The sequence below is a fragment of the Cebus imitator genome, unplaced genomic scaffold (genome assembly GCF_001604975.1).
Source record: "Cebus imitator isolate Cc_AM_T3 unplaced genomic scaffold, Cebus_imitator-1.0 Scaffold229, whole genome shotgun sequence".
Classification (NCBI taxonomy): domain Eukaryota; kingdom Metazoa; phylum Chordata; class Mammalia; order Primates; family Cebidae; genus Cebus; species Cebus imitator.
Window position 1 is genome coordinate 2,931,034 of NW_016107544.1, and position 17,481 is coordinate 2,948,514.

General features: G+C 35.7%; 1 protein-coding gene across 4 annotated transcripts in view; it reads right to left on the reverse strand.

The window, feature by feature from the left end:
* Positions 1-17,481, reverse strand: part of ABCA5 (ATP binding cassette subfamily A member 5) — a 96,098-nt gene that overhangs the window by 7,481 nt on the left and 71,136 nt on the right. For all 4 annotated transcript variants that reach the window (XM_037727420.1, XM_017497359.2, XM_017497360.2 and 1 more), the window contains 10 exons: positions 9,443-9,569; positions 9,025-9,142; positions 8,837-8,928; positions 7,646-7,821; positions 7,139-7,214; positions 6,916-7,010; positions 5,201-5,320; positions 3,932-4,081; positions 3,338-3,417; positions 1,357-1,412 (listed from right to left, as the gene is read on the reverse strand). In XM_037727420.1, the coding sequence (XP_037583348.1) occupies positions 1,357-1,412; positions 3,338-3,417; positions 3,932-4,081; positions 5,201-5,320; positions 6,916-7,010; positions 7,139-7,214; positions 7,646-7,821; positions 8,837-8,928; positions 9,025-9,142; positions 9,443-9,569 (1,090 nt within the window). The remainder of the gene's footprint in view (positions 1-1,356; positions 1,413-3,337; positions 3,418-3,931; positions 4,082-5,200; positions 5,321-6,915; positions 7,011-7,138; positions 7,215-7,645; positions 7,822-8,836; positions 8,929-9,024; positions 9,143-9,442; positions 9,570-17,481) is intronic.

Here is a 17,481-nt window from a genome sequence, read left to right on the forward strand (position 1 = left end):
AATAGGGGAGGGACAGTGGGGGGCGGGGAGTTGGGGAGAGATAGCATGGGGAGAAATGCCAGATATGGCTGAAGGAGAGGAAGGCAGCAAATCATGCTGCCATGTGTGTACCTACGCAACAATCTTGCGTGCTCTTCAAATGTACCCCAAAACCAAAAATGCAATAAAAAAACATTAAAAAAAGAGACCTAACACCATAGAAACCCTAGAAGAAAACCTAGGCAAAACCATTCAGGACAAAGGCATAGGCAAGGACTTCATGACTAAAACACCAAAAGCACTGGCAACAAAAGCCAAAATAGACAAACGGGATATAATTAATCTCCAGAGCTTCTGTACAGCAAAAGAAGCAATCATTAGTGTGAACCGGCAACCAATAGAATGAGAAAAAATTTTTGCAATCTATCTATCTGACAAAGGGCTAATATACAGAATCTACAAAGAACTAAAACAGATTTACAAGAAAAAAACAAACAAACCCATCCAAAAGTGGGCAAAGGATATGAACAGACACTTTTCAAAAGAAGACATACATGAGGTCAACAAATATATGAAAAAATGCTCATCATCACTGGTTATTAGAGAAATACAAATCAAAACCACACTGAGATACCATCTCACACCAGTTAGAATGGTGATCATTAAAAAATCAGGAGACAACAGATGCTGGAGAGGATGTGGAGAAACAGGAACGCTTTTACACTGTTGGTGGGAGTGTAAATTAGTTCAACCATTGTGGAAGACAGTGTGGCGATTCCTCAAGGACCTAGAAATAGAAATTCTATTTGACCCAGCAATCCCATTACTGGGTATATACCCAAAGGATTATAAATTGTTCTATTATAAAGACACATGCACACATATGTTCATTGTGGCATTGTTTACAATAGCAAAGACCTGGAACCAACCCAAATGCCCATTGATGATAGACTGAAAAAGGAAAATGTGGCACATATACACCATGGAATACTATGCAGCCATAAAAAACGATGAGTTTGTTTCCTTTCTAGGGACATGGATGAATCTGGAAACCATCATTTTCAGCAAACTGACACAAGAACAGAAAATCAAACACTGCATGTTCTCGCTCATAGGTGGGTGTTGAACAACAAGAACACATGCACACAGGGAGGGAAGCATCACACACTGGGGTCTGCCAGGGGGCAGGGGAGGCACAGCAGGGGGGTGGGGATGTTGGGGAGGGATAACATGGGGAGAAATGGCAGATATAGGTGACGGGGTGATGGAGGCAACAAAGCACATTGCCATATATGTACCTATGCAACAATCCTGCATGATCTGCACATGTACCCCAAAATCTAAAGTACAATAAAAAAAAAATTAACTTTATCGTACCTGTTCTAATGTTGCTTGAGAAAAGCTATATTCTTCAATGGCAAATGCATGTTTAGCTATTAAAATATAAAAATAGTATATTACTTATCAATATTTGAAAAAATGGCTATGACTACTAAAGTGGCTAACAATCTGTTTTAAAAAATCTCTGTAATCAACTCACTTAAATTTGAAGCTGCCACAACATGCTATTTTTCTCTCTTACTTCCTTTCTCTTCCCCATACCTATAATTCCTCTATAGACCTAAGTACTATGTCTAATGTTACTTGTCTTATTGCACTTTTTCTCTATTATCTTTTTTCTAGTGATTCTTTTCCTGTCTTCTTTTGATCCCTGCTCTCTTATCTCCCATTCTCCAACTCCACTGTTGCCTATTCTTGCTTCTTGAACTAGATTCTGGATATTGGTCCTATTTCTATAAACTTTTCTTTTTTTTTTTTTTTTTTTTTTTTTTTTTTTTTTTTTTTTTTTTTTTTTTTTTTTTTTTTTTAAGACAAGGTCTTTCTTTGTTGCCCAGGCTGTTATACAGTGGCACAATGATGGCTCACTGCAGCCTTGACCTCCCAGGCTCAAACAATCCTCCCACCTCAGCCTCCTGAGTAGCTGGGACTAAAGGCACAAGCCACCATACTTGGCTAATTTTAAAAATTATTTTGTATAAACAGGGTCTCACTATGTTGCTCAGGCTGATCTTGAACCCTGAGCTTACAGGATCCTCCCGCCTCAGCCTCCCAAAGTGCTGAGATTATAGGTGTGAACCATCATGCCCGGCCCATAAACTTTTCTGTATTTATTTCAGATTCCTTTGCAATATAAAGTAATACCAAACTTCTGTTGTTCTACTCATTCCTTTAATTTAATTCTCCATAAGTAGTTCAGGTGTTCTCTTTGGTCATAAAGAAATCACCAGGAGGCCGGGCACAGTGGCTCATACCTATAATCCCAGCACTTTGGATGGCCAAGGCAGGTGAATCACGAGGTCAGGAGTTTGAGATCAGCCTGGCCAACATGGTGAAACCCAATTTCTACTGAAAATACAAAAATTAGCCAGGCGTGGTGGCAGTCGCCTGTAATCCGAGCTACTCAGGAGGCGGAGGCAGAATTGCTTGAACCCGGGAGGCAGAGGTTGTAGTGAGTCAAGATGGTGCCACTGTACTCCAGCCTAGGCGACAAGAGGAAGACTCCATCTCAAAAACAAAGGGAAAGAAATCACCAGGAAAGCAGAACTTTACCTGACTATGTGAATACATATATTACAGACATAAAAATAATTAGTGTTCTTAATCCATAGCTATGACAAGAATATATATAGTATCAGGAAATCTTTTTGTATTCAATAATCACATAAAGAACAATCATAAAAATTTTGTACTTATTTTGAAATTAATGAACCTTATACATAAACATAGGTTGTTTCACAGTTTATAAATGCCATAAAATAATCTGCATATGAACACCTGATTCTTCCAGGAGGTGATCTCCCTCAACTTTCACCAGCATATATATTTATATTTATCCTACATGCCACTTATTTTTATAATACCAAGATTCTATAAGCTTCCTTAAAACTTTGGGGAATGCCCACTCTCCTACACTCAGACTTCTCCTCGTCACTGGAGTCTTGATAGTGTTGCTGCTTCTATGGACCAGTATGAAGTAAGGATTCAAGAAACTCAGAGCTCCTGCCACTGGACTAACTGCAAAGACTCGATAGTTAAGCTGGCCTTTCTCATAGATGCAATGTGAAAAGCTGTGTCAATGCTCTCTAAATATTGTAAAAGGTTTATATTACAATAGAGTATATCAACAAAATCCCTACCACATTAGTGTTTACCTGTGTCTTACATTAAATAAAAAAAGTTATCTTTTTATCTGCCATAGTTTCTAAAATAAACTTAAGTCCCTAGTTTTAAACATTTTAAATAAAATGCTTTCATAATTTGAGAGCTATGACATAAATGTTTTTCAAATACTACTTACCTTCTTCCAGCTTAAAAAAAGATTGTGAAAGGGACTGAACATCTTCCTTAGGAATTTTATAAGCCAAAATAGAAGAAAAACTGAAAACAAAGATAAAATATGAAAAAAATAAAAAATTACTACTATTGTGTTCTAAAACTCAACAAAGTTTAACATGTTTAAAGCTCAAAATAAAATTCAACAATTAATTTTGATATTTACTTGGATAAAAATTGTTTAAAATTACATTTTCATGCAAAACAAAATAACTCAATGCTACTAAGAATGTTAAAAAAAATTAAATACTACTGAATATTGAAAAATCTAATACTAAGGCAGATATAAAACACAAGCCATCAGACTTCATTAGTCCAGTACTGGTGATAATACAGAAACATATATATATATATATGTATAATCTCTATATATGTAATCTACAGATAAATACATTTCATATACATATGAAATATATATATATATATTTTCATACACACACAGAGAAATACATATATGCCCTATGAATAAAAGGATGATTTTTCACTTAATCCTTAATATAATAACTGTTTATAGTCTTTGCTTTATAAAGAAATATAACCATGTTTTAAAAAATTTTACCTTTCCTGACGGCTTGCATTTGGGAAAATATACTGAATTTCTCTTTGAAGGCGGTCTACTTCTAGGTTTTCTACCCAGTCCTTCAATTTAATTTCCAAAAAGTAGCCTTTTCCATATTTACTCTTTAGATGTTGCACTGTTCCAATACATCTGAAGTAATTTTTTTAAAAGAAAGCTCAGATATAAAATGACAGTTTCAAAGAATAATTTCTCACATATATCACTACATTTTTAAAAAACATATCTTTACATTTAATTTAGAGAAAAATTGCAAAGAAAATACAGCATCCCCATACACTCTTCATCCAGTTTCAGTTTCTCTAATCTTGTCATTTTACATTACCATGGTCAATTTGTTCAAAACTGAGACACCAACACTGGTACATTTCTTGTAACTGAACTCCATACTTTATTTAGATTTCACCAATTTTCCACTATTGTCCTTTGCTTATTCCAGGATCTGTCCAGGGTACCATAGTGTTCTTAGCTGTCATGTCACCTTAGTCTATCACTGTGGTGACAGTTTCTTATTCTTTCTTTTTCATGATTTTGACAGTTTTGAGAAGTACTGGTCATGTGTCTGGTAGAAGGTCCCTCAATTCAAATTAGTCTGATATTTTTCTCATGATTAGACTTGGGTTATGGGTTTTGGAAAGAATATCACACAGCTGTGGTACTTTTCCCATCATATCGCATCAGTGAATACATGGTATCTGTACAACATTATTTAGTTAAGGTAGTATTTTCCAGCTTTCTCAACTGTGAAGTTACTGTTTTCCTCCTTCGGTAGTTTAATTTTTACAAGAAACCAGCTAAGTCCAGTCCAAACTTGGGGGATAGGAGATTCAACCTACTCCCTTGAAGGAGGTATTATCAACATATATTATTTGGAGTTGTTTTGTAAGGAAGATCCACCTCTTTTCTCACACTTATTTCTTTACTCAATTATTTATGTAAGTATAAACTCATATATTTATTTCATATTTGTGTTCTATAATTAATCCAGCATATAACAATTTCTTAAAATAACAAGTACAATGCCTAAAAATATTACAAGTTATTGAAATAGTAAATGAATTCAAATTCAAAGTAAACAGTCAAATTTTTTAAAAACTCAACATACTTCAAGTCAATCTATAAAAAGCTAACTCAAAAACAAAAATATTTAACATTTAAATTACTAAATATTACCATGTTTTTGAAATGATGACATTCAAAATCCAGCCCCCACCCTCTTCCCCTAAATGGCATGCTATTTAAGACAGCAACCTTAACTGTCCAGACACCATGATAGCTACTCGATCACAGACAGCCTCTGCCTCCTCCATGTAATGAGTGGTCAGAATAGCAGCCCGCTTTTTGTTTTTAAATGCAGTTCGAATTGCTCGCCTATAAAACACAAATAAAATAAAGACAGGAACACATCTGTTTATTAAAAAAAAATAGGCTTTTAAAAATCCAACTGATTGGTGAATTAAGTAAATTAAAACTTCCAAATATTAATTGCTGTGGTTATTACATCCTACCCAACTATGGCTTTTATATTCTAATTTATTTTCCCTTCATTTCGAAAGCTTGTCAAATGGAAAAAAATCTATAATTTCAAATGTTAATATGGGCTAAAAGTATGACAACAAATAAACTTTAAAATTGATGTCTTTTCATGTTATAACCAAAACAGGCTTTGAATCGTAAGAAAACTTTAACATGCATACAAACCAAACTTTACATTTTATAGACATGGAAGTAGAGGCTTAAAGAGTTGTTCAAGGCTGAGCGCAGTGGCTCACATCTGTAATTCCAGCATTTTGGGAGGCCGAGGGGGGTGGATCGCCTGAGTTCAGGAGTTTGAGACCAGCCTGGCCAACATGGTGAAACCCCAACTCTACTAAAGATAAAACTTAGCCAGGAGTGGTGGCACACGCCTGTAATCCCAGCCATTTGGGAGTCTGAGGCAGGAGAATCACTTGAACCTGGGAGGCGGAGGTTGCAGTAAGCCAAGAACACGCCATTGCATTCTAGCCTGGGTGACATGGCGAGACTCCATCTCAAAACAAAAGGAAAACAAAAACAAAAAATTAGCTAAGCGTGGTGGCTCTTGCCTGTAGTCCCAGCTACTTGGAAGGCTGAGGCAGTAGAACTGCTTGGGCCTGAGAGGCAGAGGTTGCCATGAGGCAGAGGTTGCCATGAGCCAAGATCGCACCACTGCACTCCAGTTTGGGTGACAGAACAAGACTCCATCTCAAAAAAAAAAAAAGAGTTGTTCAACTAATTAGTACTTTACATGCACTGCATAATGACATATCAGTCAATGAGGAAAACCATTTCCAACCATGATCCCATAAGAGTATAATACTGTATTTTTACTATATCTTTTCTATGTTTAGAAATGTCTAGATACACAAATACCATCGTGTTACAACTGCCTACAATATTCAGTGCAGTGACATGCTCTACAGATTTATAGCCTAGAATCAATAGTCTACAGGTATATAGTCTAGGTAGGTTATAGGCTATAACCACCCAGAGGTTTATATAAGTACACTCCATTACATTTGCACAATGACAAAATCACCTTTCCCAGAATGTATCTCTGTCATTAGGCAATGCATCACTGTACTAGAAAGAGTCCCAACATAAATTCAAGACACCATGATCTTGTGAAAGATCATTTATATGTCAAATGACTAGAAAAAGCCTTAAAAACTATACAGAACACAGGAACTCTTTATCTTAATAATTATCCATATGCTTATTTCTGTTCTGGAATATATAAAATACTATTAACACTTCATGAAAAATATGGCAAAGTTTTAAAAGCTTAACAAAATCTTTAAATCTATTTAATTTTTAATTACTATTATATCCTTTGAATCGAATTTAAAATCAAGATGTACATATAAATAACATAAAACTATTATAATAAAAGAAACTATTATTTTATTCTAAAGTATGATGTACTTTGTCACAAGTATCATACTTACCACATGTGCTGTTTGGCTTTAGGATCCATACCTGTAGATGGTTCATCTAGCAAAGTAATCTGAGGATTCCCTAGCATACTTAGAGCAAAACACAACTACATGGAAAGAAAAAGACGGGTGGGGAATTAACAAAGGTTCATTATAAGGAATTTATCAAGATGATATCAGGTACTAAACTATCATTAAAAAAATACAGACATTATTTGGAGTTTAATGAAAGTACCTTTCGTTTGATTCCTGCAGGTAGTTTCTTTACAGTTTTCCGAAGATGTTCTTTTAAGTCAAGTGCATTTGTTATTCTGCAAAATGAACAATACAAAATGAATATACCATGATATATAAACATAAATATCAATTGTATGTGATCTCTGATGCTGTTTTCTCTAGAATAATTACTCAGTTGAAGCTATTATAAGTAGGTAAGGGCAAAATTCTCCAATTATGTCATTTTAAATAAATTAATATCTTGATAAAATAGTTCACTTTGAATTAAATAAGTTTCATGACACAGGTACATTCATTATGTAACTAGAAAAATTACCTTTTTTACAGTTATCATAATTTATAGCTATCAATGTATTTTCATATACCATAAAGAATATGTGAAAAAGTAATGACCATTTTCTATAAAAATTACTGTCCACAGAAATGCTTGTTATGAAATTCAAAAAATATGAAATGTAAATATTTCCCCTAAGTAACAAAAGGAATTTAAAGACAATCATTTTACCGACTTATGACTTCTTTCATGTCACTTGCACTCATTCCTTTTATGGCTCCATAAATTTCAAAATGTTCCTGCAGTGTAGTATCTGGCCACAAAGGGTTTATCTGAGGACAGTAACCCATACACTTTATTGAATAATCTTCTTCACTTGTCTCTGAAGAATAATCTCCCAAAAATACCTATAGAAACACAAATCAATTTTTACTACCTTTGCTTAATTTACATTGTGGAGGGAGTGGCCAGTACATGAATCAAAACACCTTTCTATAGCCAGAGTAATCAAGTCAGAGTTGTACTCCTTTATTATTATTACTATTACTATTAATATTAAGCAACAGAGACTACAAACATGTGCCACCATGCCTGGCTATTATTTTTTCTTTTTTGAATTTTAGTAGAGACAAGGTCTCACTATATTGCCCAGGCTAGTCTCAAGCAATCCTCCTGCCTCAACCTCCCAAAGTGTTGGGATTACAGGCGTCAGCCATGGCATCCAGTCAGATGTTTTACTCCTTTTTGATGATGGAAAGACAATATATAGCTAAGTCAGAGTTTGGAGACATGAAAAATGGTCAGAACGGGTAATGCAGAGTTGGATGAAAAAGAAAGCTATAATTCTAATAATCAGGGAGCTTCATTGGAAGGTGACATTCGAGGTAAGTGAATTTAGTGTATGTATTTCTAAGGCATAAGGTATAGCCAAACAAAGAAAACACCTTGGAAAAAAACTTGAAGAAGAGAGTATGCCTGTCATTTTCCTGTGTGGCTAGCATAAAGTAAGCAAGGGGAGAGAAGCAGGAAATGGGATCAGGATACTTTTGTGAAGTATCCACAAAGTGGTGAGTGACATGCTTATAATCAAAGACTAGCTGATGGCAGGTCAAAACAAACTCCCAAATCTCTTGAAGCTAATAAAATTGTCTTCCATTAAGTTGGCAGACAAATAACTCATGCATGTAAGCATTACAGAAGCAGAAATATTGTATATGTGTGTGTCTACATGTGTATACAAAAATTTCACCAAGTACATTATTTTTGCAGATAACCAAAAAGATCATAATTTGATCAAGCTATACAAAAAATGCTAAAAATATACAATAAAATTGAATACCAAATCCTAATTTGTCTTAAAAGTTTATCTTAATTAAAAATATAAATCATATTCAACATATCCCATACTCTTACACATCATACCTTTCCTGAAGTTGGTTCAATATCACCAACCAGAATATTAATAACTGTACTTTTGCCAGCACCATTTGGACCCAACAGTCCTAAGATCTCTCCTAAAGAAATTGAAAGAAAAAAATCATAATAAAATCAAACCAAAAGTGGAAATTATTCTTCTAGAAAAGTTATGTAAGAAAAAATTAAATACCAGCCTTTTTTCACACAGAAAGAGACGTATTTAGTTGCCACTTTCTTTACTTTTCTTGAAAGAAGAAAATCTTTCTTGTCATCATATTCTTTATGCAAATTGCTGACCATAATGGATGGTTTCTAATAAGAAAAATTGTATTTAAAAAGAAAGTTACAAAACCTATCATGAAATGACAGGCTACACATACCTCATGTCCATATTATAAAAATTATATTGGCTAATAAGGAGATACAGTACAAATAAATATCCATTGATGACTGAAATCCTGGTTTATTCAAAGATAAGTAGACAAGCATTTTTTTCCAAGAAAGATTTTTTTCAGACTGCTTCATATGCAAAAAACTATTTTTCAGATTAATTTCTATATACTGGGAACTGATCATTTCATATTTAATATGACAGCATAAAGAATAAATTACCTCCTCACAACACTGGCAACTCATCAGCTCTTTGACCTTTAGTCTTTCAGCTTTGACATCTTCATCTTCATCCTCATTGTTTGGTGGTTCTGGAAACTTTCTATTTTTGGACTTCTTTGAAAGGTTTCTACATATATATAACAAATATAGAAAGATAGTAGGTTTTCAAATAATTAAAATAGTAAGAAATTCAGACACTAGGTAGAGAAAAGACTGAAAAAATACACCAACATAAGATCTAGGATTATCTCCGAAAGGGGGAATTACGAGCAATATTTTTCAATGACTGATGATAGCATTTGGATGATATTATCTAAATTCATTTATTCAACAATATTATTTATGATTAGTAGATATCAGGTATTATTACACAGGAAGAAAGCTGAAAAAAACATGAACTTTGCCCTCAAAAAATGTAAAACCTGAGTATAAATGAAATTGCCCAGAAAGAGTAGATATAGAGGACTGACACCAGAACCCACAGTAACACCATTTTTAGGGACAGAGGATGAAGTGCTTGCAAAGGAAATTTTGGCAAACAGAAGAAGATATAATGGAAAACAAAAGAATAAGAAAAATGTGGCCTGGTGTGGTGGCTCATGCCTATAATCTCAGCACTTTAAGAGGCTGAGGCGTGCAGATCACTTGAAGTCAGGAGTTCAAGACCAGCCTAGCAACCATGGAGAAACCTTGTTCTACTAAAAACTAAAATACAAAAATTAGTGAGGGGTGGTGGCACATGCCTGTAATCCCAGGTACTTGGGAGGCTGAGGCAGGAGAATCATCTGAACCTGGGAGATGGAGACTGCAGTGAGCCAGATCGTGCCACTGCACTCCAGCCTGGATAATAGACTTAGATTCCGTCTCACAAAAAAGAAGAAAAGAAAAATGTGTAAGGAGAACAATGTCAGTCATATTAAAGTCTGCAGATTAAATATGTTGAGCCTACTAGACCATAAAATAACAAAATAATTGTTATCTTATTGAAAATAGTATCAATGGAAAGGTAAGGGAAAACCAGATTGGAGGGAGTTATAGGAGTGGATGGAAGGTGAGTAACTGGAGATAGCAGGTTTTTGGCTATGAAAGAAAAGAGATAGAGAATAGGAGCTAGAGATGAATTCATGTTCAAATGAGATCTATGGGTTCTTTCATATATGGAATAAAGGTGACCCTCCCCAACCCCACAACAAAATATACTATTGAGATTCAGAAAGAAAAGAAAAAAAGAGAAAAAATACACTATTGAAATCCAGAAAGGAAAGAGAAAAAGAAAACTGAGCAATATTCTAAGTACACAGAATAAATGAAGACTCGGATAACAGGATGTGCTGCTACTTCCTCTAGAACCTGGAAAAGGCAAAAATGATGGAAGATGTGAGTAAGTTTGTAGAAATTTATAACTTATAATTGTTTCTGTTTTCTGAGATAAATGACAAAATTACTTGCTGAGAAGCAGGAAGTAAAATAAGGTGATTTGAGGAATTTGAAGAATAAAAAGAAAGCTTTGGATAACTATTGAAAAGAAAGAGAAGACACTTGCACTCATATGTTCATCATGGTACTATACACAATAGTAAAGTCATAGAACCAACTTGAGTGTCCATCAACAGTTGACTGGGTAAAGAAAATATGGTTAGTGAACGGGATCCAAGATGACTGAATAGGAACAGCTCTGGATTGCAGTTCCCAGCTAAAACGCAGAGGCCGCTGCAGGTGATCCCCAGGCAACCAGGGTCTGGAGTGGACCTCCAGCAGTCCTACAGTGGAGGGGACTGACTGTTAGAAGGAAAACTAAGAAACAGAAAGAAATGACTTCATCATCAACAAACAGGACGACCGCTCAGAGACCCCATCTGAAAGTCACCAACTACAAAGACCACAGGGAGATAAATCCACAAAGATGAGAAGAAACGAGTGTAAAAGGATGAAAACACCCAAAACCAGAACGCCTCTCTTCCTCCAAGGGATCGCAACTCCTCACCAGCAAGGGAACAAAATTGGATGGAGAATGAATCTGATGAATTGACAGAAACAGGCTTCAGAAGGTGGATAATAAGAAACTTATATGAGCTAAAAGAACATGTTCTAACCCAATGCAAAGAAACTAAGAAACCTGAAAAAAGGTTTGATGAAATGCTAATGAGAATAAATAGATTATAGAGGAAGATAAATGAATTGATGGAGCTGAAAAACACAACATGAGAACTTCGTGAAGCATATACAAGTTTCAAAAGCAGAAGAAAGGATATCAGAGATTGAAGATCAACTCAATGAAATGAGAAGAAAAGATTAGAGAAAAAAGAATAAAAAGGAACGAACAAAGCCTCCAAGAAGTATGGGATAATGTGAAAAGACCTAATCTAAGTTTGATAGGTGTACCTGAATGTGATGGATAGAATGAATCCAAGCTGGAAAAAACTCTTCAGGATACTATCCAGGAGAGCTTCCCAAACCTAGCAAGGCAGGCCACTGTCAATATTAGACAGGTCAACCAGACAGAAAATTAACAAGGATATCCAGGACTTGAACTCAGACCTAGACCAAGCAGACCTAATAGACTTTTACAGAACTCTCCACCCCAAATCCACAGAATATACATTCTTCTCAGCACCACATCACACCTACTCTAAAATTGACCACATAATTGGAAGTAAATCACTCCTCAGCAAATGCAAAAGAATGGAAATCATAACGAACAGTCTCTCAGACCACAGTGCAACCAAATTAGAACTCAGGATTAAAAAACTAAGTCAGAACCACACAGCTTCATGGAANCCACATCACACCTACTCTAAAATTGACCACATAATTGGAAGTAAATCACTCCTCAGCAAATGCAAAAGAATGGAAATCATAACAGTCTCTCAGACCACAGTGCAATCAAGTTAGAATTCAGAACTCAGAAACTAGCTCAGAACCGCACAACTTCATGGAAACTGAACAGCTGGCTCTTGAACATTGACTGGATAAACAATGAAATGAAGGCAGAAATAAAGATGTTCTTCAAAACCAACGAGAATGAAGACACAATATACCAGAATCTCTGGAACACATTTAAAGCAGTGCCTAGAGGAAAATATACAGCAATAAATGCCCACACGAGAAGCAAGAAAAGATCTAAAATTGGCACCATATGGTGAAAATTTAAAGAGCTAGAGGAGCAAGAAGGAAAAAACTCAAAACCTAGCAGAAGACAAGAAATAATTAAGATCAGAGCACAACTGAAGGAGATAGAGACACAAAAAACCCTTCAAATAATCAATAAATCCAGGAGCTGGTTTCTTGAAAACATCAACAAAATAGACAGACCACTAGCCAGATTAATAAAAAAGAGAGAATAATCAAATAGATGCAATAAAAAAACGATAAAGGGGATATTACCACAGATTCCACAGAAATACAAACCACCATCAGAGATTACTACAAACAACTCTATGCACGTAAACCAGAAAACCTGGAAGAAATGGATAAATTCCTGGACACTTGCATCCTCCCAAGCTTACACCAGTAAGAAGTCAAAACCCTGAACAGACCAATAACAAGGGCTGAACTTGAGGCAGCAATTAATAGCCTACCAACCAAAAAAAGCCCAGGTCCAGATGGGTTCACAGTCAAATTCTACCAGGTATACAAAGAGGAGCTGGTACCATTCCTTCTGAAACTATTCCAAACAATCCAAAAAGAGGGAATCCTTCCCAAATTATTTTATGAGACTAACATCATCCTGATGCCAAAACCCGGCAGAGATTCAACAAGAAAAGAAAACTTCAGGCCAATATCCATGATGAACATAGATGCAAAAATCTTCAATAAAATAATGGCAAACCAATTGCAAAAGCACATCAAAAAGCTTATCCATCACAGTCAAGTAGGCCTCATCCTGGGGATGCAAGGCTGGTTCAACACCAACAAGTCTATAAACATAATTCACCACATAAACAGAGCCAAAGACAAAAGTCACATGATTATCTCAATAGATGCAGAGAAGGCCTTTGACAAAATTCAACAGCCCTTTATGCTAAAAACTATCAATAAACTAGGTATTGACGGAATGGATCTCAAAATAATAAAAGCTATTTACGACAAACCCACAGCCAATATCATATTGAATGGGCAAAACCTGGAAGCATTCCCTTTGAAATCTGGCACTAGACAAGGATGCCCTCTCTCACTGCTCCTATTCAATATAGTATTGGAAGTTCTAGCCAGAGAGATCAGGCAAGACAAAGAAATAAAGGGTATTCAATTAGGAAAGGAGGAAGTCAAATTTTCTCTATTTGCAGGAGACATGATTGTATATTTAGAAGACCCCATCTTCTCAGCCCCAAATCTCCTGAAACTGATAAGCAACTTCAGCAAAGTCTCAGGATACAAAATCAATGTGCAAAAATTATAAGCATTCCTATACGCCAATATCAGACTTAAAGGGAGCCAAATCAAGAACGAACTGCCATTCACAATTGCTACAAAGAGAATAAAATACCTAGGAATACAACTAACAAGGAATTTAAAGGACATCTTCAAGGAGAACTACAAACCACTGCTCAACGAAATAAGAGAGGACACAAACAGATGAAGAAACATTCCATGCTCATGGTTAGGAAGAATCAGTATGTGAAAATGGCCATACTGCCCAAAGTAATTTATAGATTCAATGCTATCCCCATCAAGCTACCAATGACCTTCTTCACAGAACTGGATAAAACCGCCTTAAACTTCATATGGAACCAAAAGAGAGCCCGCACAGCCAAGTCAATTCTAAGCAAAAAGAACAAAGCTGGAGGCATCACTCTACCTGACTTCAAACTATACTACAAGCCTACAGTAATCAAAACAGCATGGTTCTGGTACCAAAACAGAGATATAGACCAATGGAACAGAACAGAGGCCTTGGAGGCAATGCCACACATCTACAACCATCTGATCTTTGACAAACTGGACACAAACAAACAATGGGGAAAGGATTCCCTATTTAATAAATGGTGTTGGGATAACTGGCTAGCCATGTGTTGGGATAACTGGCTAGCCATGTGCAGAAACCAGAAACTGGACCCCTTCCTGACAGCTTACACTAATATTAACTCCAGGTAGATCAAAGACTTCAACATAAGACCTAACACCATAAAAACCCTAGAAGAAAATCTAGGCAATACCATTCAGGACAAAGGCATAGGCAAGGACTTCATGACTAAAACACCAAAAGCACTGGCAACAAAAGCCAAAATAGACAAATGGGATTTAATGAAACTTCAGAGCTTCTTAACAGCAAAAGAAACAATCATTAGAGTGAATCGGCAACCAACAGAATGGAAAAAACTTTTTGCAATCTACCCATCTGACAAAGGGCTAATATCCAGAATCTGCAAAGAACTAAAACAGATTTACAAGAAAAAAACAAACAAGCGTATTCAAAAGTGAGTGAAGGATATGAACAGACACTTTTCAAAAGAAGACATACATGAGGCCAACAAACATATGAAAAAATGCTCATCATCACTGATTGGTCATTAGAGAAATGCAAATCAAAACTACATTGAGATACCATCTCACGCCAGTTAGAATGGCAATCATTAAAAAATCAGGAGACAACAGATGCTGGAGAGGATGTGGAGAAATAGAAACACTTTTACACTGTTGGTGGGAGTGTAAATTTCTTCAACCATTGTGGAATACAGTGTGGCGATTCCTCAAGGACCTAAAAATAGAAATTCCATTTGATCCAGCAATCCCATTACTGGGTATATATCCAAAGGATTATAAATTGCTCTACTATAAGGACACATGCACACGAATGTTTACTGCAGCACTGTTTACATTAGCAAAGACCTGGAACCAACCCAAATGCCCATTGATGATGACTGGACAGGGAAAATGTGACACGTATACACCATGGAATACTATGCAGCCAACAAAAACGATGAGTTCGTGTCCTTTGTAGGGACATGGATGAACCTGGAAACCATCATTCTCAGTAAACTGACACAAGAACAGAAAATCAAACACTGCATGTTCTCACTCATAGGTGGGTGTTGAACAATGAGAACACATGAACACAGGGAGGAAGCATCACACACTGAGGTCTGTGTTGGGGGGAACTAGGGGAGGGACAGTGCAGGTTGGGGAGTTAGGGAGGGATAACATGGGGAAACATGCCAGATATAGGTGATGGGGAGGAAGGCAACAAAGCACATTGCCATGTATGTACCTATGCAAAAATCCTGCATGTTCTTCCCATGTACCCCAAAACCTAAAACACAATAAAATATTAAAAGAAAAGAAAAGAAAAGAAAAGAAAATATGGTATATACACACCATGGAATACTACACAGACATAAAAAGAAGGAAATTATGTTCTTTACAGCAACATGAATGGAGCTGAAGGCCATTATCCTAAGTGAACTAATCTGGAAACAGACAATCAAATACCACATGCTCTCACTTATAAGTGGAAGCTAAACAGAAGATACACATGAACATAAACATGAGGATTGGGTACTCCAAAAGGGTTCAGGGCTGAGAGTTGAAAAATTACCTAATTGGTACAATGTTCACTTTTTGGGTAATGTTACACTAGAAGCCCAATCACCATCAGTATGCAATATACCCATCTAACAAACATGCACATTTACCCCTGAATCTAAAATAATTTTTTTTTAAAAATGGCTTTTGTATATGGAATAAATTTACAAGCAATAAATATATAGTACTATCAAATGGCACTTTTATGTTAGTTTTTCCAGCATATAATTCAATTCACCAACAATTATAGTTTTTTGTAGACAGGTCAAAAAGATAAAAGTTGAAGATGCTGAAATGATAATAAAGTGATTAATCATGTAAGCAAGGCTGGATAGAAGAAAAAGTAAAAATAGATATTAGCTAATATATTTGGAAGAATATGTTAAAAAGACAAACAAAGGCTGGGAGCAGTGGTTCACGCCTGTAATACCAGCACTTTGGGAGGCCGAGGTGGGTGGATCACCTCGGTTGGGAGTTTGAGACCAGCCTGACCAACATGGAGAAACCCTATCTCTATTAAAAATACAAAATTAGCCGGGCATGATAGCACATGCCTGTAATCCCAGCTACTTGGGAGGCTGGGGCAGGATATCACTTGAGCCCGGTAGGTGGAGCTTGTGGTGAGCTGAGATTGTGCCATTGCACTCCAGCCTGGGCAAGAAGAGTGAAACTCTGTCTCAAAAAAAAAAAAAAAAAAAAAAAAAAAAAAACCACAAAGAAAAAAAAAAACAAATGAAAAAAAAAAAAAAATATTCTCAAAAAAAAAAAAAGACAAACAAGTACAAGCATTGGCAAGGATGTGGGGAAAACAGAACCCTAATACGTTCCTGGGGGAGTGTAAAATAGCACTACCACTTTAGAAACAGTCTGGAAATTCCTCAAATGACTCAGCAATCCTATTTCTAGGTAGCTAACCAAAATAAATGAAAATATATGTCCATAGAAACACTTGTATACAAATATTCATGGCAACATCGTTCATAATAGCCAAAAAGTAAAAGCAACTCAACTCATTGATAAAGATATATAAAAAGTACAGTATACTCATACACTGTAGCATTACTCAGCAAAAAAAAAAAGGTAACAAAGTACTGCTACACGTGACTACATGATGACCATTCCAAACATTATAATAAGTGTAAAAACATATGTTAGATACTAATTATATTGCCCAAATCCTGGCAATTTTTAAAAGATGTTTTCTGTCAAATCTGATGATTTTCCAACATTAAAATAATATACCAACCAACTATGGTAAAAAGCAAATAGCTATAAAAGTTAAATATATTTAAGAGAATCATTGGTCTTTAGACACAAGATTTTCCAAAGCATATTTCCATTGTCCAGTTATATAAAATGTTCAGAATAGGCAAATCTGACAGAAACAAAATGTAGACTAGTGGTTACCTAAGATGGGGGTTATGGGAGTAGGAATAAGAAAGTGACTATTAATGAGTACAAAGTTTCTTTCTGGAGTGCTGGAAATGTTTCAAAATTATATTATGGTGAGAGTTACA